General features: G+C 38.6%; 1 protein-coding gene and 1 long non-coding RNA gene across 9 annotated transcripts in view; both read left to right on the plus strand.

The window, feature by feature from the left end:
* The window catches only part of LOC127526521 (uncharacterized), a 212,470-nt gene that overhangs the window by 3,637 nt on the left and 186,724 nt on the right, over positions 1-22,109 (plus strand). The gene's annotated exons all lie outside the window — the stretch shown is intronic.
* LOC114646048 (membrane-spanning 4-domains subfamily A member 15-like) overlaps positions 18,359-22,109 on the plus strand; it is a 187,291-nt gene continuing 183,540 nt past the window's right edge. For all 8 annotated transcript variants that reach the window (XR_007934020.1, XM_051922113.1, XM_051922117.1 and 5 more), the window contains exons 1-2: positions 18,359-18,475; positions 20,248-20,453. Coding sequence is in view for 7 of the 8 variants with exons in the window: in XM_051922113.1 (XP_051778073.1) it covers positions 20,271-20,453 (183 nt within the window). In the remaining variant the exon portion in view is untranslated. The remainder of the gene's footprint in view (positions 18,476-20,247; positions 20,454-22,109) is intronic.

The following is a 22,109-nucleotide window of genomic DNA, read 5'->3' on the forward strand; positions in this document are numbered from 1 at the left end:
AAGGATCCAGTTCAATTGGATGCATTGCATCACATTCCAACTACTCAACTCACCACAGCCTAACACCAACTTCGATAATTCCACTGGAATGGTCAAATTCTGGATCAGTCTGCTAGTAGAAGAAGTAGATTTGCCTTCTTGTACTTGATTGAATTCATCAGGAAAGCTACCTATTTGAGCTCTTCGCACGAGTAGCAATTCAGCTTTTAGGTAATCAGAGGCACAAGGTTGATGATCTTGTCCACCTCCTTCAATTAATCTCACAGTGGCTTCTACCAGCTCACTAAAGGTGCGAAACTGACTCGTATCTGGAACAGCTGGTACTGAAAGTAGGAGGACTGCACAGGGTCTAGGAGGCTATAATTCGGCTATATCTTCAGTAATATTGGTGCCATTCATTTCAGGCCAATCTTTTTGGTGTTGGAAGAGAAAGGGTGGTCCAAATCTCCAGCGACTTGGTTTTGCTATCTCTACTAGTGTCTTCCATATAGTAATGTCATCTGTGGGGCTATTAACCGAGTCTACGTAGCACCAGGTATCATGTTCTGTTAGCTATTGAATCTTGGCTAATCTGGTGCCCACAAAATACCTTAAATTGGCATGAATTAGACTGTAAGCCAATTAAGTACAGGTGTTGAATTTGTCCACAAAGTGACACTGCTGATCGGCATAGATATTTCTGTTTTGAGTAGCTTGCAAATTTGAGCCCCTGTCATAGCAGCACAAAATTCTAACCTTGGGATTAAAAGGTGATGTTTTGGGGCTACTCTGGATCTAGCAATTACAAAGAAAACCTGCCGGTTGCCTTTATAGTCTTCCATTCTGAGATAGGCCATTGAGCCATAGGCCCATTCTGAGGCATCACAGCATATGTGCAGCTCCTGTCTGGATTCTGTGACATCCATATCAGTTGTTTGGTAGCACTGGGGAAATGTAAGCTTTGATAGGTGAATAAGCTTTGCCTCCCATGAGCACCAGGCCTGAAGATGGTCTTCAGGGAAGAGGGGGTCAATGTCACTCTGTTTGCCATAGCTGTTGAACTAACACCTTTGCTTGAATAGTGAATGGAATGGAACCCAAGTGGGTCATACTGGCTTGCTAAAACTCTATCAATGTTCCGTAGTATTGGGCCTGTTATACTTCATTGCCTGTAGCCTAAAGTGTCGGTAGAGCAATACCAGCATATACCCAATGTATGCTTTGGAAGATGTATTCAATCCTGAGCCAGCCACAGTTCACTCGTTTCAAACTGTGCTTCCTTTCTTAGGTGGTCTATTACAATAGGAGTGCTACTGGCCCACTGATGTATCTGGAAACTTCCAGAGGCAAGAAGGTTTATTAATTTATCCACAATGTCCTTAGCTTCTGCAAATGTGAATAAACTCCATAAAAACTGTCAACACAGAAATGCCTTTCAACTGCTAATTTTATGTCCTCAACAGGTTCAGTATGATTATGAACGTGAGTCTGCAGGGCAAATGTAGCACAGCACGGGCTACAAGTTGTGCCAAATGGCAAAACTTGCCACTCATAGATGTCAGGATCCATCTTTTGTCTAATATCTCACCAAATGAATCAAAGGAGGACCTTATCCTTTGCTAACAGGCATACCTGGTTGAACATAGCCCTAATGTCCCCACTGTCAGTAACAGTATGTTCTCTAAACCAGATTAGCATTCCTAGTAGTGATGGGCCTAAAGTGGGTCCAAGCAACAAATACTCATTTAAGGTTGACCCTCTGAACTGAAATGAGCAGTTGAAAACCAACCTATTCGTACCATTAAGATGAACCATATGATGAGGGATGAACCACGATTCTTGACTAGTCACTACTTCCTTTGTTATTTTAGTGACATATCCTGCTTGGTCCAGTTTCTCTTCTTCCATAGTGTAGATTGCTGCAAGTTTTGGATTCTTAGCTAGTCTTTTCTCTGTATTTCTGAGACTTGGCATCACTGCTCCCAATGAAGAGTACAGGCAAGGCATGTCACTTCTTTGTAAGAAGGAGGTTGCATATCACTGAAGTCCATCCACTTCTATCCAAATAGTTTGACTTTGAAGGAGTATGTCACTGCACACTCTGCCAGCTTCACATGACTGTTCCCCAGCACCTTAAAGACACATGAGCATTTTTCACAAGAGCATTTTACTGATGTGATAAACAAAATTATTGAAATGCATCACACAGCATCATCATAGCACCCAGACTCTTAATAGTCCATCCCTCCAAACTAAACATCAGACTGAGACACTGACTGGTAGGGGAGGATACTAGAAATCCAACCGTTCCTCTCAGACATTTGCAGTGCTCTTTGGCTGAAACTGAAGTGAAGGTACAGGGGTCCACAATTTCAAGAGTTCTCCATAAAACAGGCCTCTGCAGGAGGGTAGCAAAAAAGAAGCCATTCCTTAAGATGGTCCTCATAAATGCATATGTGGCATTTACCACAAACCATGAGAAAGACACAGTTTAAGATTTGGGAGAAGGTTTTATGGTCAGATGAGACCAAAATAGGACTTTCTGGCCAGACTTCACAGAGGTATGTGTGGCATAAAGTGAACAGTGCCTATGCCTCAAGAAACACAAAACCTACAGTGAAATATGGTGGTGGCAGCATCATGCTTTGGGGATGTTTTTCATGTGCTGGGACTGAAAATCTTGTCACAGTTGAAGGGACAATGGATGGGCACAAATACTGCACAATATTGCAGGATAATTTGTTCCAGTCTGCTATGAATCTAAAGCTCGGGAGAAGATTCAGCTTTCAACACGACATGACCCTCAACATTATGCCAAAGTAACACTGGGATGGCTCAAAAACAGAAAGTTGAATGTTTTGGAATGGCAAAACCCTGATCTTAACCCTGTTGAGAATCTGTGGCACTATTTGAAAACTGCTGTTCAGAGGTGCCATCCCACCAACATAGAGGATTTCTAGAAATCCTGCCAAGACGAATGGGGAAGAATCACTCCTTAACAATGTGTAGAACTGGAAGTTCCAGCCAACCCACATCTTGAGTTAGTCCCGTTTTGTACTCTGCCCAGGGAGTTACTCTGTGCTTTTTATTTTGCAAGGAATTGTTTTGTGTGTCAATATACGGGGTGGATACCCAAATCTTTTTGCTCTCTCCCTCTCTTCTTTAACAATAGATACTTTATTAATCTCCTCAGGGAAATTCAGGTGTCCAGTAGCTCAAGCACATCAGTAAAAACTGTTATAATTTATGAAAAAAAAGCAAGGAGAACAAAACAAATAAATAAATAGTAATAAGTTCAAACTGTCAGTTTTTACAAGTTTGGAAGGTAGAGTGGTGACGAGGTCATGAATCACTTGCATTTACAATGGAGTTATAAAATCTCACAGCAGTAGGAACAAATGATCTTCTAATGCAGTGGTGGGCAACCTTTATTCGCACTAAGGCTACTGACGACTGCTTTAACTCAAACAAGGCCGCACCATTATGAAGTCATTAACAACATATATAGGCATGCTTTTATTAATTATTTATTATTAAACTTTATACTGACCCCAAAGTGTGTAAAAGTGTAAGAATAATCCATACTCGTGAAAATCTACAGTGCGCGTGCACTCAATCCACAGTAAACATCTAGCTTGACTGCTATTGGCATAACTTCCATTCAGTTTGGCTGTATTTCGTTAGCTGTCATTGACCATTCCATCAGGTATGAATGCGGAGACCAAACAAATCTTCGTTTACATTGTTTGTTTCGTTGAACATTTTCGGCTAGTGTGAACAATCCAAAAGGCCGCAATCACTTGTTTCACTGATACCTTCATGACGGCCACAAAAAAAGACCTTGAAGGCCGCACTTGCCCACCTCTGTTCTAATGTATTCTGTTCTATAGTGCAGTGAGAGAAGACGACTGTTAAATTTATTTCTCTGACCTGCCAAAATGTTGTGGAGAGGGTGACTGCTATTGTCAAGGATGGCCTGTACCTTCCTTCCCATACACGTTTCCACCACCATTCCCAGTGAGTCCACAGTTCTACCTAGCACTGAGCCAGCCTTCCTCACTAGCTTGTCCAGCCTCTTCATTTTCATATATGTCATACTGCCTTTCCAACACATGGCAGCAAAGAACAGGACACCAGCAAAAACTGTCTTATAGAATAGAGACATTTCACTACATACGCTAAATGATCTGAGGAAAAAGAGCCTGCTCTGCACCTTCCTGTAGACGACATCTGTGTTCACAGATCAGACCTGTCTGTCATCAGTGCTGACAACTAGATATTTATAAGTCTGCACCACCTCAATTCCCTCCCCTCAGATGTTAACAGGCTGAAGGGGGAACTTAGACCTGCGGAAATCCGCAATTATCTCTTTGGTCTTCTTGGTTCTTATTGCTCTAGTCCAGTGTTTCCCAAACTCGGTCCTGGGGGACCCCTGTGGCTGCAGGTTTTTGTTCCAACCAGCTTCTATATTTAATTGAACTCCTGGGTTAATTAAGTGAACTGTTATTTCCCAAGGTCTGTGTTTAGGGAACCATATAGAAATTAGAAAACTAAGTTTGCTAAAAAAAAAAATATTAAAATGTACCAAGCAGTTATATAGGAATAATGTATTTTTTCTTTTTAACAGTATTTTCATCTTGATTTTCATTCTACTTTTCTAGGTCTTCTAATTGTTTAATTAATCCATTATTTACTAATTAGTGGGACTGACTGTAAAGCAGTTGCAGCCTTTGATTATTTAATGTTGTTTGCCTTGGTGTCTGATCTGCTCGTTTTAAATTGTCATTATTAAGATACAATGAAGGGGGAAAAACTGCACAGAGAAATGGCAAAGTAAAATGAAATCAACAAAAGAGAGTTAAGCATTTAAATCTATAGCAAAAGCAGAAATATTTCTAAATGTCTTATAAATGTAAAAATCATGCTGCTATGCTTTTCTGAATGTCAAATAAAAGAATAAAAAATACCAGCTAATTAAATGAGATCAGTGCTATCAGGGTGTTGTCACTGATTAGGAATCCGGTTGGAAAAGAAGCCTGCAGCCACAGGGGTCCCCCAGGACCGAGTTTGGGAAACACTGCTCTAGTCTCTGAAAGAATCCAATCAGATCCCTAAATTCCCCTTTCTGTCCATTAATTATGCATGCTACAATAGCTCTATCATTAGAGTACTTCTGAATGTGGAAAAATTCCAACTTATATTTAAAGTCTACTGTGTATAATGTGAACAGGAATTGAGCCAGAACAGTCCCTTGTGGGGCCACAATGTAGCTCACTACCATCCCTAAGACATGGTTCCCCAGTTTGACAAACTGCAGCTGTCTAGTCAGGTAGTTATGAATCCAGGAGGGGAAAGTGGAATCCACAACCATCCTCTCCTGCTTATCTTTAAGAATGGAGGATTGGATAGTGTTGAATGTACTCAAAAAATAAAAAAAAACATAATCCTCACATAACCACCCGATTCATCCAAAAAGGAGGGGGTCTAGTATAGCATGTAGAGGACTGCATTCTCAACACTAATGTGCTCCTAGTATTCAAATTGCAGGGATTCCACCACTGTTCATCCCTTTATGTGAAATTCTAAACCTGGCCTGTCATAACCTTTTTGACTCCTAATCCTTGACTACCCTACTCATATCCTTCTTCAATATATTGACACAACTTCTCTTTAAATGTGAGCCATTACAGAGGAAAAGGTGCTGTCTTTTCTAGAAAGAGTCCCAGTGTTCCATAAACCTATACTTTTCTATCCTACTCCAAGGTTTAAACCATGTGTTAAATGTTTTAAGTCTTCAGTCTTACATGGATGGCTCTGCAGCACAGGAAGACCTTCAGAGAAATCTACTTTGTCAATTCTATACCTCAGCTTGGCACACCTACATTCCATTTCCGTTATTTGTTCCAACATGAACAATGACATCTAGATCCATCCCTACTCTGACCAAGAGCTTATCCATCCTTTCAGAAGACAATACACCATACAAATGTCTGCTCCTGGAGCAAACCTTCATTTCGATACATCTACAGACTAAGTTCACCATATACCTGCCTACCACCTCAGAGTTTTCAGAGTTATTGTCCAGTTATGGAAGTTCATGAAGACGGTTTAACATTTCCAATTCTGGGGTTCATGCGCAAGAATAGGGTGCATCCTTTACTTGTGCTTATGTCTTACTGTGACCCACCTAGCTCTACCTCAAATAAAGAAGGACTAACTCATCCAAGCCACACTACAAAAGCTCTGACATCAAACAGAACTGGTCAATAGACTATATGTGGTACTGAAAGGAAATTTTCATAATGTTCAAGGAAAACAGTAAAAGTAATTAATGAATTAACAACAAAAATAGTATAACATATTCCAAATAAGGTCCTATTCAGAATATAAATATTCAGAATTAGGTAACTGGCAATGACACCTCAAACGTGTGACTATTTCAAATGCTTACTCCGAATCTTGCATGCTATTACGTTGTGTCTGTGTGAGACTTCAGAAGGACCCCTGGAAATGCAATGTGCAGATCTGTGAGAACATAAAGTGCACAGGCAGTGAGCTACAAAAACTGGGTGGCTAAGAATACAGTAACTCATCTTATATTCAATTTTTCAGTAAAGTGCTTCAGGTCAAAATCCTCCATCTGTCAGAACCTTCCTATAAACAATATTTTTCCCAGGGCTGGCTCTAGCATTTTTATTGACCAAGGCACCTCAGTAAATGGCACCCCATTCTCAATCATATGACCCATTGTATAACATAATATCTCATAAATGTAGCATTATTGCTATTTATGGTAGCACTTTACAGTAAGTGTCCATAATTAAACTGAAATTACTATGTAATTACCTGTATAAGTACAATGTAACTATGAGTTATTACTCTGTACTTACTGTGTAATACAAAGTAACGCTGTAGTTAATTACTCAGTTGTCATTGTTATTCCACAGTTTATATAATTACAATGTAACAAATCACTGATCCAGATACAAGTGTACTTACATAGTTTCACTGTAGTTGTATTTTAAAAATGTAATTAAAAATCAGGGTATGTGACTATGGGCAGCACGGTGGTGCAATGGGTAGCTTCCCGGGTCCTCCCTGTGTGGAGTTTGCATGTTCTCCCCGTGTCTGCGTCAGTTTCCTCCCATAGTCCAAAGACATGCAGGTTAGGTGCATTGGCGATTTTAAATTGTGCTTGGTGTGTGTGTGTGTGTGTGTGTGCCCTGCCTGGGGTTTGTTTCCTGCCTTGCACCCTGTGTTGGCTGGGATTGGCTCCAGCAGACCCCCGTGACCCTATAGTTAGGATATAGTGGGTTGGATGATGGATGGGTATGTGACTACAACTATGTAACAGATGTTCCATGGTCTGTGCAAATTTAATGGAGAATTGCAGTCATAACTGCATAGGTTTTCAATGATATTTCAAGATCTATTTTAAATGGTGAAAACACCTTTGCAAAGTGGTTAAGGCTTTTGCCTCATGGATCCATTATCCTGAGATGGAATTCTGTCTGAAAATATGTGTGTGAAATTTGTACATTCTACCCATGTCTCCCTATGTCTTCTTCATGGGTTTATCTTTCACATCCCAAGGACATGTAGGATGGGTTACGTGACCATATGTGTGAGAGTGTGAGTGTTGGTGGGTTTGTCAGTGTGCTGGCAATGGGATGGCTCTCCATCCTGGGTTGTTTCCTCCCTTGTACCTGGTGATGCTTGGAATGGCTCTGCGACCTGTGTACCTTAATTGGATGATGCAAATTTGGCAGTATTATAATAGGGATGGGTATAATAATAGCCCAGAAATATCAATAATAAATAGTGTAACAAGAATGTGAATAATGCTTGTTTAAGCAGAATATGTTAAGGATGATTTTGCACCTTTCAGCAATAAACACATCTTTTGGAAGCAATTTTACCAGCAGGATCAGTAACCATAATATAATTGCTTTCAGTCTTTTGCCAATATTACAGTGGAAAAGTATATTAAGGTCCATAAGAAATCACCAGCCATCTGATTTATGATTTTGTCACTTAAGATGCCATTAACAAAGCACACAATCCAAAAGGGCCAGAACCTTACATTCCATTGGAGTGGCCATTATTTTTCATGGACTTCTCGGAAACATCATCAATTTAAGTAACAGTTACTAATCTCATGACATTTTATAGCAGTGGTCAGAACGAATTACACACTAGTGGAATGAGAGGTGGAAAACTATCCATATGTTTAAGTTACCAGTAATCTTTCATGATGCACTAAATAACAAAATATAATACAGGACATATAATGAATGCCTGTGTGGTTTCTAACTGTAGTTACATATGGTAGGATGCACTGAGCAATGGATTAGGCAGGAGTTTTGGGAGATGACTGCAACATATTTGCAAGAAAATAAATGTCTGATTTTTTCATTTTGATTTTCAAGTATTTTTGATTAGTTATCTCAAATGTGGATACACATCCAGGTGAATTTATTTTTCCAGAGGCTGGTAATCAAAGGCAAAAAGTCTACAAGCAGAGAGGCTCCAAACATAAAATGGTTTAAGCACATGCCCCAGTGTTTAGACTCAAAAAGGACATTAAGATTGCTGACAATCAGGGACTGAGGACATCTAAAACACACAGCATAAACAGAAACAGCTGGACTGGAAGAAAATTCAAGTACTCAGTGGTTAAATGATACTCAGAAGGGACTTACAGACTGAAAGGTAAATGTCAGTATGTTGTGCGTATACATTACTTACCTAGGAACTGCCTACTTGTAAAATGTAACATCTTTGGGAACATAATGTACTTATGTATTTACTCTGTACTTGCACAGGAATTGCCTACTTAAGGTGAAGTGTAACTTGTTTAGGAACAGAATATACTTAACATGTAGTAAATGTGTACTTACACAGAATGAAGCTACCATGTTTTTATTTAATGCTTAGGCAAGACAGATTCTCGTTTCCAACTTGGTCTTCTCTTAAGCTTTTGGGGAAAGGACCTAAGAGTTTGGGAAGAGACTAGTGAGAAGAGCACGAGTGAAACTCTCACCGTTCATTATCAAGAAACTGACCATAAATCTAAATGTCTACATATAATGTTTACATTGGGCTCAATTACACTGACTGCCCAGTGAGATGCCAGCTTTATAACGTAACACCTGAAGAGGTCAATAAACTGTTGCTAAAGCAAGTCTAGGTTTAGGGTATAACAGTGTCTTCAATTTCTGTAATGTGAAGTGAGGTAATTGCAGCATATCCTAAGAAAATATAAGAAACTAGGTTGACGTGGTCTGGACATGTAATAATGACAGACAATGAATATGTGGGAAAAGAGTGATGAGAATGGAAGTACAGGGGAAGAGAAAGCAAAGGAGACAAAGCGCAGGTGGATGGATGAAGGAAAAGGGTGTGACCTGGGAAGAGGTGCAGGACTGAACTATATGGAGAATGGTGACCAAGCACATTGACCCAACATAGACATAGGAAAAGATGAAGAGGAAGAAGAAGAACAAGTAGTAGGATATACTGTACAGTTATTTTTGAAATGATATACTGTGCGATAAGAAACACATTATTGTATTAAGGTGTTTGCATTGAATTGTATTAGAAATTTGGTTCATATGGGATAGTTGATTTGAACATTACACAACTGCACATATAACTGCACTGGTTCCAGCATGACAAAAAACATTTTGGGGCTATGCATATAAGCCAGGAACACTATTATAACTGTTGCTTTGGTTTATTTCCCATTTTCTGGAAGTGCTTTATTGTCTATACCTGGTCACATTTTATAAAATCATTTATGGTCACATATGCACTCAAACTTGTACAGTTCATCTTCAGGTCTCACAAGCTATTTCATCACAGCTTACTTTTATAAATGTATATATAATCTACAAAAAATTATTTCAATGTTTATGGCTTTTCTACTACATCCTAAAGACATTCCATTTAGTATGATTGCTGACTGTAAATTAGTTTGATGCACATAAAGGTATGTTAGGATTTGGACCCAGTCTCCTGGTCCTGTGAGACTTCCCAAATCCTTAAAAACAGAGTATGGCAAAAAAGTATACAGTGGATTCAGAAAGTATTCAGACTCATTCACTTTCTGCACATGTATTATGTTGTGGATTAAATTTTAAATGGGTACTTTTGTATTTTTTGCCCATGAATCTATGCTAAAAACTCATAATGATAAAGTGAAAACATGTTTTCAAAAACATTTGCAAATTTATTTAAAATAAAAAAACAAATTCCTCATATAAGCATTTGCTGTATACCCTTTAATTCAGTTGGTTGGGTAACCCTTTTGCAGCAGTTACAGCTTTAAGTCTTCTTAGGTAAGTCCCTACAAGCTTTCCACAGCTAGATTTGGGCAGTTTATTACATTCTTCCTAGCAGAGCCTCTCAATCTATATTAGATTATACGTGGGAAGAGTCTGTAAAATTACAATGTTCAGGTCTCTCCATACTGCATATGTTTGATAAGGTTTAAATTTGGGCTTTGGATGGGACATTCCAGGACTATCAGAGACTTTTTCTGAAGCAACTCTAGACAATGCTGGAGTCTTCTGGTCATTATCGTGGTGCAAGGTGAACCATCACTCCAGTCAAAAGTCACACGCACACTGGAGCAGATTTTCTTCAAGGACCTCTTTGTATCTGGCTGCATTCATCCTTCACTCAATTCATCTCGCTGTTTCTGCTACTGAGAAATACCCCTATAGCATGATGCTGCCACTACCATGATTTACCATAGTCATAGAATTAGGTGGGATGATGAGCACTGCCTGGTCTTCACCAGACATAGTGCTTAGAGTTCTCCCCAAAGAGTTCAATTTTTGTCTCATCAGAACAGAGATTCTTTTCACTCATGGTCTCATAGTCCTTTAAATGCTGTCACACACCTTTAACACTTATGTCTAGTCACTCTGCCATAAACACCAGATTGATAGAGTGCTGCTGAGATGTTCATCCTTCTGACAAGGTTTTCCATCTCAGAAGAGGACTTCTGAAGCTCTGTTAGAGTGACCATTGGGTTCTTGGTCTCATAAAAAATCTATGGACAGACCAGAAGATGCCATTTTACAGACGCTTCTTATCCAATCTAATAAGAGGATCTGTCAGGATGCATGGAAAAAACTGCTTAAATCCAAGTGTGCAAAGCTGGTAGAGATTTACCCAAAAAGGCTTGAAGCTCTAATTGCTGTCAAAGGGGTTACTACAAAGTACTGAATTGAGGGTCAAAATACTTACATGAATTAATTATTTCTCTTTTTGACATTTAATAAACTTGCAAATCTTTCTGAAAAAGTTGTCACTTTGTCATTTTTGGTTGTTGAGTGTAAGATGATAGAAAAGACTTATCCATTTAAAATTAAAACTATAGCACATCAAGGTTTGCAGAAAATGAAGCGTATAGTCAAAGGCTAAATCTCAAAAAATGTATTGCATTTTGCTTTTTTCCTTTCTAAAATAACATGTATATACTGTTTTACAGTATGTGTACAAAAAAAATACTCGATAACACTCTTGGCTAAAAAAGATAGATGTATTCAGTAACTTTAAGGCCTTTGTTTTCATGTTTGGACCCCAGTACCATATACCTCCCTCAACAGGCTAGGTAATTTTTAAACTTAAAAAATATGTTTTACTTTAGAACACAATCTCATGTGGTAATTGGTATATTTCATGATTTAGAAAAAATAACTTCAACATTTTTTTGTAAGATAAATCAGATCTTACACAGATCTGCAATCTGTAACAAGAGCCAAAACACCTTGAACTTCTGATTAGCATCACGCAGAAGAACCACTTTTCATCAAACACTCAAATTTGGATGTTGTGTGTGCAATACTAAAAGGTCTGTTTCATCATCTTGATTAAGATAATTGCCTGCAACACTGCAGCAGACTAACGATGGTCAGCAACCTCTGTCAATTTCTGATGTCCATCATCACCCTCTTCAGCATCATGGGAAAAAACAGCACTAAAGGCTGTGTTGGGCTTCTACCTTTTCTCTGAAAATCTCTGCCCTCTCTGTTTGATCCTATCAAGTCTTGTTAAATGATTCGCTTCTTTCCCTGATGGATGGACTATGGCTTCTCAAGCATCAAGCTCTGCTTAGCCTAAGTGAATCTTTTAGGAAATGACTTGGCAGAGTGCTATAAACCAGAGGTGTGCAAGGATCAAAAACCAGGAATCAAAATGATCTTTTGCCAGAACAATGGGCAAAACAAGAATCTTAAATAAGGGTTCAGAAAAGTACAGTATGCCTTAAAACAGTAAGTCAATAAAGAAACATTTGGAAGTGTTTTAACAAGATTCATGTCATTTTGGATAGAGTGTAAAGGGAGTGCCAATATATATGTGGTCGAGTCAATGACATTATACGTACCACAACCCCAGAAAATCCTGGGACCAATTGACAGAATATTTGTGACATTCACAAGAAAAATAAATGGTGGTGCAGTATAATGATAAAAAATAATTAAGTTTCTCAGGAATACTTGAATCACAAAATAAGTGTCAAAAAATTAATTAATTGCACATTAAAATCTTTTAAAGTGTAAATTGACCCAAATATTTCAGGAAGTGATAGAAAAATAAAAAAAAACAATCACAACACCTTCCCACCCAGCCTTTCTGCTAAGAATGATCTAACTCTTCAACATTACTCTCAATGTGGCCACTGATGTCTCAACATGCCTGCTGATGTTAAATAATAACAATAATAATAATAAGTTTATTTATGTAGTGCCTTTCACACACTCAAAGACACTTCACAATTCAACAAAAACACATTAACAAGACAGTAGAAGTTACATACCAGAAAACAAATAATACTCTTTGAAAAGATGTGTTTTTAAGAGGAGTTTAAAATGAATAATAGATTTTTCCTTGTGAAGAGTGAGAGGAAGAGCATTCCAAATTTTAGGGGCCATCACACTGAAAGCTTTGCCACCTATTGTTACTAACCTGTATTTAGGTACAATGAGTTTGTTAGCGTCCAGTGATGCATGGGCAGGAGTATAAGGAAGCAGCAGCTCAGACAGATAATGAGGGGCTAAACCATGAAGGTCTTTAAGGGTGATGAGAATAATTTTATATTTGATTCTTGAAGAAACTAGTAACCAATGCAATTCACTGAGGACAGTGATGTGAGCAGATTTTTTAGTGTGTGTAAGTAAACGAGCAGCAGAATTCTGAACACACTGTAATCTATTGATATATTTAGTCGGGAGGCCATAAAACAATGCATTGCAATAGTCCAGACGGGTAGTGATGAAAGCGTGCATGAGTGTCTCAATATCCTTCACACTGAGCAAAAAATGCAGATGAGCGATGTTGCGGAGATGAAAAAAGCTGTCCATGCTCTATTGAGCTAGTGTGTGATTGAATTGTTGTGTCTGTTAGCTGCTGTAATACTTTCTCGTAAACCAAGTCATGGGCACAGAGTGTTTTATAACAGCGTAACATGATTTTGAAATGTTAATGATCACCCATCAGTTTTGATTTTCAGGCATTCAGGAAGTGCAAAGAGTTAATTAGGAAGTCCTAGACCCACCAGTACTCATTGTAGTTTGGACTATGGCAGCGCTATCTCACACTGTTATGAGATCTGATCGATGTGCATTGCATGGTCTGTTTGTGTTGGTTTGAGCTTTTCATCAGGTTCTCTCATTTCCTTGCCACAACCCAAAGATGCGTATGTTAATTTAGAGCTGAGTGTAGGGGCACCTGAATATCCACAGTGATAAACTGACACCATGTTCTTGCCCGGATTCGGCCACTTCCTGGTTATGTTACAGTTCCACAGCCCTGAAATTAATTTAACTGCTTTCAGGATAGATGAACTTTGGATTACCAGACGTCCCTTGGACATGTCCCATATTTGATCATTTTGTCCCCTGTGCCGTACTGACTTTTCAGGGACACCCAAATGTCCCGTATTTTGTTCATTTTCAATTTTCGTAATAAAAATATACTTTTACTACCTTCTTATGGTACTTAGTTGTAACTTTATAAGTAATTATATTTTTTTTCTCAGATTCTCTTGATGAAAATAACCCAAATGTAACAAGGAAACTAATGTTTGCTGCCTGTTCGCAACTCATTCAGTTGCTATGGTTGGCTGAGGAAAGCGACACTGTTACCGTTTAGGTCTCCAGCCGTGCTGCTGTGCAGTTCTGTATCAGCATTTTAACATACAGCATCAACAAAGTGTGTTGTTACTACTTGCCATGGACCACTTTTTTGTTGAACTGCCTGGTAATAATAATATTTCTTTGTTGTCTATATTAAATAAATATTTTCAAATTATTTCACTTTTACAGATTTTTTTAGCTTGTATTAAATAATTTTCAAACGATTTTAGTTTTGTTTTCCTTATAACCCATTAAAATCATTGCTTTATGTTTTTAACTTATGTCTCTACTTTTATATAATATATTGGTCTGGGTGTGTAGGGGGCATGTATAAATGTATATACTGTATATAGTAATACTGTATAGAGAGAGATTTCAAGAGTGTCCCGTATTTCTAATTTTCTAATCTGGTAACCCTAGATGAACTGAGGTGTGTAGTCACTAATTCAAAGTCAAAGTCAAAGTGAACTTTATTGTCATCTCAACCATATACAAGTATACAGATAGACGAAATTGCGAAGCTCAGGGTCCACAGTGTAACAACATGATGTGCACATAATAAATTAAAAATAGAATTAAAATTTAAATTTAAAATTAAAACACAAATAAGACAAGACCTTGTGCAAAGACAAGACAAAGAAGTAGCAGCAATATTGATGTGTAAGATATGTAATATAATAAATTAAATAATAAATAATAGATATAAATCATACAGAAATGATCAGTGTATGATAAGTTGTTTAAGACATGTGTAGACAATGACAGGTCAGAATGTTTCACAGCAGAAGGATAACAAGAGTGTCAAAATACTCTTTTAGTAGGTTAGTATAAGATTTTCAGTTCTTCTCTACATGCACACTCGTCTTTGCAGGAAAGTGACTCGCATGTATAAAAGTTCTGTTTTTAGAGGTGGTTGAGGCCATGTGGAAGGTCCCAGGGGGCAGCCTGGTGTTAAGGAGTCTAACAGCTTGGGGGTAAAAACTCTCCTGCAGCCTGGCAGATCTGACTTTGATGCTGCAGTATCTTCTCTTGGAAGGCAGAGGTGTGAAAAGTCCATGTGAGGGGTGTAAGGTGTCCTGCACAATGCTGTAGGTCTTGTGGACACTGCGTTTGTAAAATATGTCCTGTAGTGAAAGGAGAGGCACCCCAATAATGTTCTCTGCTGTCTTCACTATCCTTTGCAGGCGCTTGTGGTCAGATATGTTGCAGTTGCCATACCAGGCCGTGATGCAGCTGGTCAGAACACTCTCAATGGTGCCTCTGTAGAACATGGTGAGGATGGAAGGGGGAAGACTTGCTCGCTTCAGTCACCTCAGGAAGTGTAGTCTCTGCTGGGATATCTTGATTAGTGATGATGTGTTATGTGTCCACGTAAATTCCTCAGTTATGTGCACACAGAGGAACTTGGTACTCCTAACAGTCTCCACATCTAAACCATTGATGCTGAGTGGAATGTGGGCAGGACATGATTTTCTGAAGTCCACGATTATCTCTTTTGTCTTGTTGACATTGAGAGATAGATTGTTGTCTTCACACCATGCAGACAGCTGTTTCACCTCATCTCTGTATGCTGTTTCATCATCCCTTCTTATCAGTCCCCGCACCGTTGTATCATCCTCAAACTTGATGATGTGGTTGGTGTTGTGCGTGGCTGTGCAGTCGTGAGTCATCAGGGTGAACAGCAGTTGACTAAGCACGCAGCCCTGTGGTGCTCCAGTGCTCAGTGTGATGATGCTGGAAGTGTTGCAGCCCATCCAAACTGACTGGAGCCTCTCTGTCAAGAAGTCCAGGATCTAATTGCAGAGGGTGGTGTTCAGGCCCAACCTGCTCAGTTTTACAACCAGCTTTTGAGGGATGATTGTGTTGAAGGTGGAGCTACAGTCTATGAATAGCATCCTGACATATGTGTCTTTTTTATCCAGATGTGTCAGGGAGAGGTGAAGGGCAGAGCATACGGCATCCCCAGTTGACCTGTTTGAGTGGTATGCAAACTGAAGAGAGTCAAGGGAGGCAGGGAGCTTAGTCTTTATGTGTGACATGACTAACCTTTCGAAGCACTTCATTATGATTGGCATGAGTGCAATGTCACTGATTCATTCAGGCATGTCACTGATGACTTCTTCGGCACTGGTATGATGGTGGTTGACTTGAAGCATGCTGGGACTGACGACTGGCTCAGAGATGTGTTGAAGATGTCTGTGAGGACACCAGCCAGTTGACTGGCACATTCTTTGAGCACACGACCAGGTATGTTGTCAGGTCCTGCAGCCTTGCGTGGAATGACTCTGGATAGAGTCCTCTTCACGTCATTTATGGAGAGACAGAGTGCCTGGTCAGTGGAGGGAGGTGTTGCTTTTCTCGCCGGCTCTTTGTTCTGTGCCTCAAACCGTGCGAAGAAGTTGTTCAGCTCATCCGGAAGGGAGGCATCACCATCGCTGCTGTGTGGGTTGGGCTTGTAGTTTGTAATTGTCTGAACGCCCTGCCACATACAACGTGTGTCTCTGGTGCTGCTGAATTGTTTGTTGATCCTCTGCACGTATGCCCACTTAGCTCTCCTTATAGCGCGAGACAGGTTGTCTCTGGTCATCCTGAGGACGGCCATGTCTCCAGATCTGTAGGATGCATTTCTGATCTTGAGCAGCTTGTGCACTTCTCTTGTCATCCAGGGCTTTTGGTTGGCTCTTGTGGTAACATCCTTGGTAACAGTAACATCATCTATGCATTTGGAGATGTAGCCAGTCACAGAGTCTGTGTACTCCTCCAGATTGATGGAGTCACCATTCATAGCAGCCTCTCTGAAAATGTCCCAGTCTGTCAATTCGAAGCAGTCTTGGCGAGCTGAAACAGTACCATTCTGCCACACTTTGATGCTCTTGCGGGCTGGTTTAGTGCACTTCAGCAGTGACTTGTATGCAGGGACCATAAAAATGCTGATATGATCAATTAACAGTAAGTCCAATATTCTGCTATAAAACTTGTAAGTTAACAATTATCTAAGTAACATTTAGCGGAAGCCATGCAATCTTTGAAGCAACTTCATTAAGTCTAATATGCTTTTCTTTCGTTCCTGCCTTAACCTGAGCCCACACTGGACAACCCTGGACTGAGTTAAACGGTTGTGATATTATTTTATATAAATGCTTATGTAAGGTTAATATACTACAAGACTTACCAACACTACACAGCCCAGTTGGGGCTTAACTTAGATCTCAAAACGTCAGGTTTGGACCCTTTGAGAAAAGTGTTTTACACATACTGTAATTTGCACTGTATTGTTAACGGCAGTAATTAGCACTTGTTACACTCCTACCGCGTTAATTCTTATTGGCGCCACTAGTTTAAATATCACAACATGGAACGTTTTCAAAGCCGCTTTATTAGATTCGGAAACTGCTGCATCGGGCGCAAAACATAGAAGGTTTAATGTCATATCTAAGGTTTAATGTCATATCTAATGGGCACGTCTTTGGGACGTGAGAGTTAAATTCGAATGTGAGAAAGAAGCCACACGGGAGAACGTGCAGTTTGCACAGATATGGTGTACGGCGCAGGACTGGAAGTAGGAATCGCAGGGCAGCACCTCTAATCTCCTGTACTGTGATGAGTAATTTCAATGTCTTTAATGTCTTTACTGCTCTTTCAGTCTCCCCTTCGTACCTTTCACAAAGTCCGTGTCATATGTTCCAGAGTTTCACAACAACACTGTCAGAGAAGAAGGAAAGGTTACTTTTGGATTAATTTTTAAAACAGAGTAATCCAAAATCAGGATCGAGGATGGAATGGCGCTATAAGTAACGTTGTAAATGTTTGATATTTGTTAAATATGCCTTTATATGCATTTATATATCCATTTATATATCTATATACACGGACGATGGTAAATGAGGACGGAAGCCCCTTTTCGCTGTTAAGATTTCTTCATTAAAAAGGGGATTATTTTCTGGCTCGCACCATGCGACGAATTGTATCTGTGTCCTTGCAACACAGGGAAAATCTATAAATCACTTGTGCCTTGTAAACAGGCATATCGAAATTGACTGTCATAAACTTAAATATCTCGTGTATCATTTTTTAACCACTTTTGTTGAAATTGTATAATAGTTTCCCCATGTTTCCCCTTAGCTTCGTAAAGATATGCTAACACCTGTAGATCCGGAATTCCGTTTCGGGTTTTTTTTTTCAAGCTACAGAGAAATGCGACGTCATGTGGATCAATATCCACACTTCACCACCTCCCTGAATCAAAAGAGTTTGTGATCATAACTGCGCTTTTTTTCTGCTCGGAGTCTGTCACATACATTTAGTTGGAGTCGGACAGGACAGTACCAGTTCCACAACAGTCGGAGAAGGTAATGGAAAAGATTATATACTGTATTTATACAGTACATAGAAATGTTTATCTTTGTGCTTTTTATTTTTTATTTTAACTTGTGTACTGAAGAATCGAGAGAGAAGCGGTATATTATTTCGTTTTATACAGTACATTGACTTTAAGGTAAAATTATACATCGAAAAAATAAAAATAAAAACTGGAAGGCATTGTTTTTCACTTTGATTTCTGGGAAAGTTTACTGCTGTAGAGTAAAGAACAAACAAGCATCAATAACTTAATTCAGACGATCAGGCTTCACTTTGAGAATAATAACACATTGCTGGCACATAAAACTAAACATAACGATGTCGTACCGTGTTCTAAAGATTAATGACTATGTCGATGGATTTTTCCCTCTTCAGAACGAACGAACGAACGAACGAACGAACGAACGATAGATAGATAGATAGATAGATAGATAGATAGATAGATAGATAGATAGATAGATAGATAGATAGATAGATAGATAGATAGATAGATAGATATCAAAACATTTTCTTTTTGATGGTTACAGATTTCTTTCCACCGCACAGAACTTGGCAGATAATGGTAATTCAGGGCAAGCAACTTAAGTTTCCGGCACATAAAGCGGCAAAGTCACTGCGACCAGATATTGTCATTCTGTCAGAGGTCACAAATCAATTTGCCTTGATAGAATTGACTGCCCTATAGGAAGATCGTATAGAGGAGGTGTTTGAGAGGAAGCTGGCTAAGTAGCAGGTACTTCAGGAGGATTGGGTGGCTCAGGGGTGGCAAGGACACTGCCATCCAGTGGAAGCAGGCTGCAGGGGCTTCGCAGGCCACTGTCTCTACAGATTCAACACCCTGCTGGGCATGAGTGAGCCGCTCAGGACAACCAACAGCCGACTGCGAACGGAGGCAACAGAAAGAGGTTCCCGGTGGCTATGGATTGCGAGGGGTGAGCCGTGGCTTAAAGCTGCTGGGGCGCAAGTCGGGGCTTGATCAACCGGCGGTGGGTCACCTGGGCGAGGTTGTATGATGTTGTGAGACCCGAAGCACCCTATTAATCCGTAGGGCGAATCTTCCACTTCAAAGCATTATTCTATTTGATGGTTACAGATTTTTTAAAAAGTTTAAAATAAGCAAATTTGAATACATAGACAATGCATCACCTAGTAACAAAAAATGGATATAATTCAGTAAAATTAAACCATTAATTAATTAATTAATTATTATTATTATTATTATTATTATTATTAATAATAATAATAATAATAATAATAATAATAATAATAATAATAATAAATATCATTTATATAGTGCCTTTACTTAAAGATTACAAAAGACTAACATGCCTTATGGTTAATATTTAAATTTTCCAGCTTTTTCCCACAAGCATGTTTTTTAGTTTTGCTGGCTTTTTGCTAAAGCTAGGTTAGGCTTCATCTTAAAAGGTATAAATGATTAAGGAAGAAATAAAGCTCTGTGATGATGGAAATTCCATTATCTTACATGAAGCTCTCAATCTAAAAAAAGTACAGATTAGTTAAATGACCAACTAAAGGCTAAAGACTAGCAAGTGAAACCAATAATGTGAAAATTACACAATTTTGTCTTTATGCAGATTCAAATGTATTTAAGAAGTCAATATTTTCTTAAATAAAGTGCTACTGTATATTGCATATTCTGAATTGAAGGATCACTATTTGAGTATCCACTCCAGTTCACAACATAAAATAAATGAGTATCTTTGTCTTTTTTTAAATTTTTTTTTGTGTTTCATTTTAGTAAACCAGTAGTAGCTGAGAAAGATGAGTACATCTCTCACAACTGCTAATGGGATGCTTGTCATCACCCAAGTCGTCCCTCAGAATGATGGGCAGGCTGCAAATACCACAACTACGGTACCTGTGCAAGTTGCCATGGGAACTAACTTTTGTCCAGTGCCACAGAAATTACAAAGGTTTCTCGAAGGTGAACCAAAGGCTTTAGGGGTAAGAATATTTAAAACCACATCGTTTACTTTGGTAAATAAAAACAATACTGCTAAAAAGCAATGTCTTATCTCAAAAGAATGATTTTGTTCATGATCATGTTTTGTGCAGCACTTTTGACTTACTAGAAAGTGAAAAGTTTTGTAGCAATGTTAGACATTTGAGCGTGGGGTATAGTGATAGTTGTACCTGTCGGGATGCTTGGTTCATTAAATTTATTATGCTGCCTATTGAGAAAATCATCTTTATTTTGTATGTTTGAAATTTTTTTTTTTTTATGTTCATTTGTTGTTGCTCATTTGATGACCTTATGTTGCAATTCACATAAACTTTTGCAATGAAGCACAGTTTCTTATGACAGCTTTTCACTGTGCATATGTTAATTAAAAGCATATCAGGAGCGGATAATTTAAGAGATGCAAAACAACTCTTTCTCTGTCACAGTTTAAAAAAAAATGGAAAAGTCTCTTTCCAAAAATACCTTCCAAGAAAGATTTTTGTTGACATTTTTAGCTTTCCAACTTAATACTCCATGTTTTGATTTCTAGTTTATCCTTTAAAAGAAAGGTTGCTTTAATGTTTGACCCTCATTTGTCCCATACTATGTTTGTTTAGAATTTTGAAAATCTCAGACACCTGAGGCACCTTTTTATTACAAATTGCTGTTCTGTTGAGGAAAGCTGCTGTCTCTGATCAGACTACCCCTTAGAGAACATATTTTTTTACATTGTACATTTTTGTAATAAAAAAATGTGTTTCTTTGGTGTTTCATGATGCTCTTGTATATTCACTTTTACCCATACGTTGGTTTTGTCATTTGGTGTGGACAGCAAAGAAAGAATTTCATTGTACAGGGAAACGGGTTTCCTTACTGTGAACATGACAATACACTTTGAAACTTTGAATTTGAACTTGTGATGGCCACTGCAGTTTTCTACACTGTGGTGTGCTGAGCTGGTAACATCACTTCAGGAGAGGCTCGCTGAATCAACAAGCTAATTAAAAGGGCAAGCTCAGTTACAGAACACACTCTGGATCCCTTGGAGGTCATAGCAAAGGAGAAAATTAAAACAAATCTGAGTGCCATTATGAACAATGCTGCATATCCTCTCTCTGACACCCTAACACTGAGGACTTTCAGCCAACAAAGTATTCAGCAGAAGTGTGTTAGGAAACGCGCCTGGGACTCCTTTATACCAACAGCAATACACCTGCATAATGTCTCACTGTGACAGCCAAGTCAGAATTTTTCTTTCTTTTGAATTGTTTTTCTTTACAGTCATGCTGGTGTATGTTCAGACCAAAGTGTGTGTATGTATTTATTTATTTACTGACATATCTACCCATATATGTATTTATTTATTTAAAGAGCTTCTGTAAAAAGCCAAATTTCTCCCTTGGGACAAATAAAACATCTATCTATCTATCTATCTATCTATCTATCTATCTATCTATCTATCTATCTATCTATCTATCTATCTATCTATCTATCTACGTCTCCTAGAAAAGCATGTAACTTGTGTGGCTGAGGCTTAAGTAAATAAAATAAAATCAATTTAAAAATCTGTCAAGATTAAATAATTGTAATTCAAGAATTTCTAAAGAGGTCTCATTAAATATTGTTACCAAAAAGATTGGCCATTTTTCAGTTAGTAA

The sequence above is a fragment of the Erpetoichthys calabaricus genome, chromosome 2 (genome assembly GCF_900747795.2).
Source record: "Erpetoichthys calabaricus chromosome 2, fErpCal1.3, whole genome shotgun sequence".
NCBI lineage: Eukaryota > Metazoa > Chordata > Cladistia > Polypteriformes > Polypteridae > Erpetoichthys > Erpetoichthys calabaricus.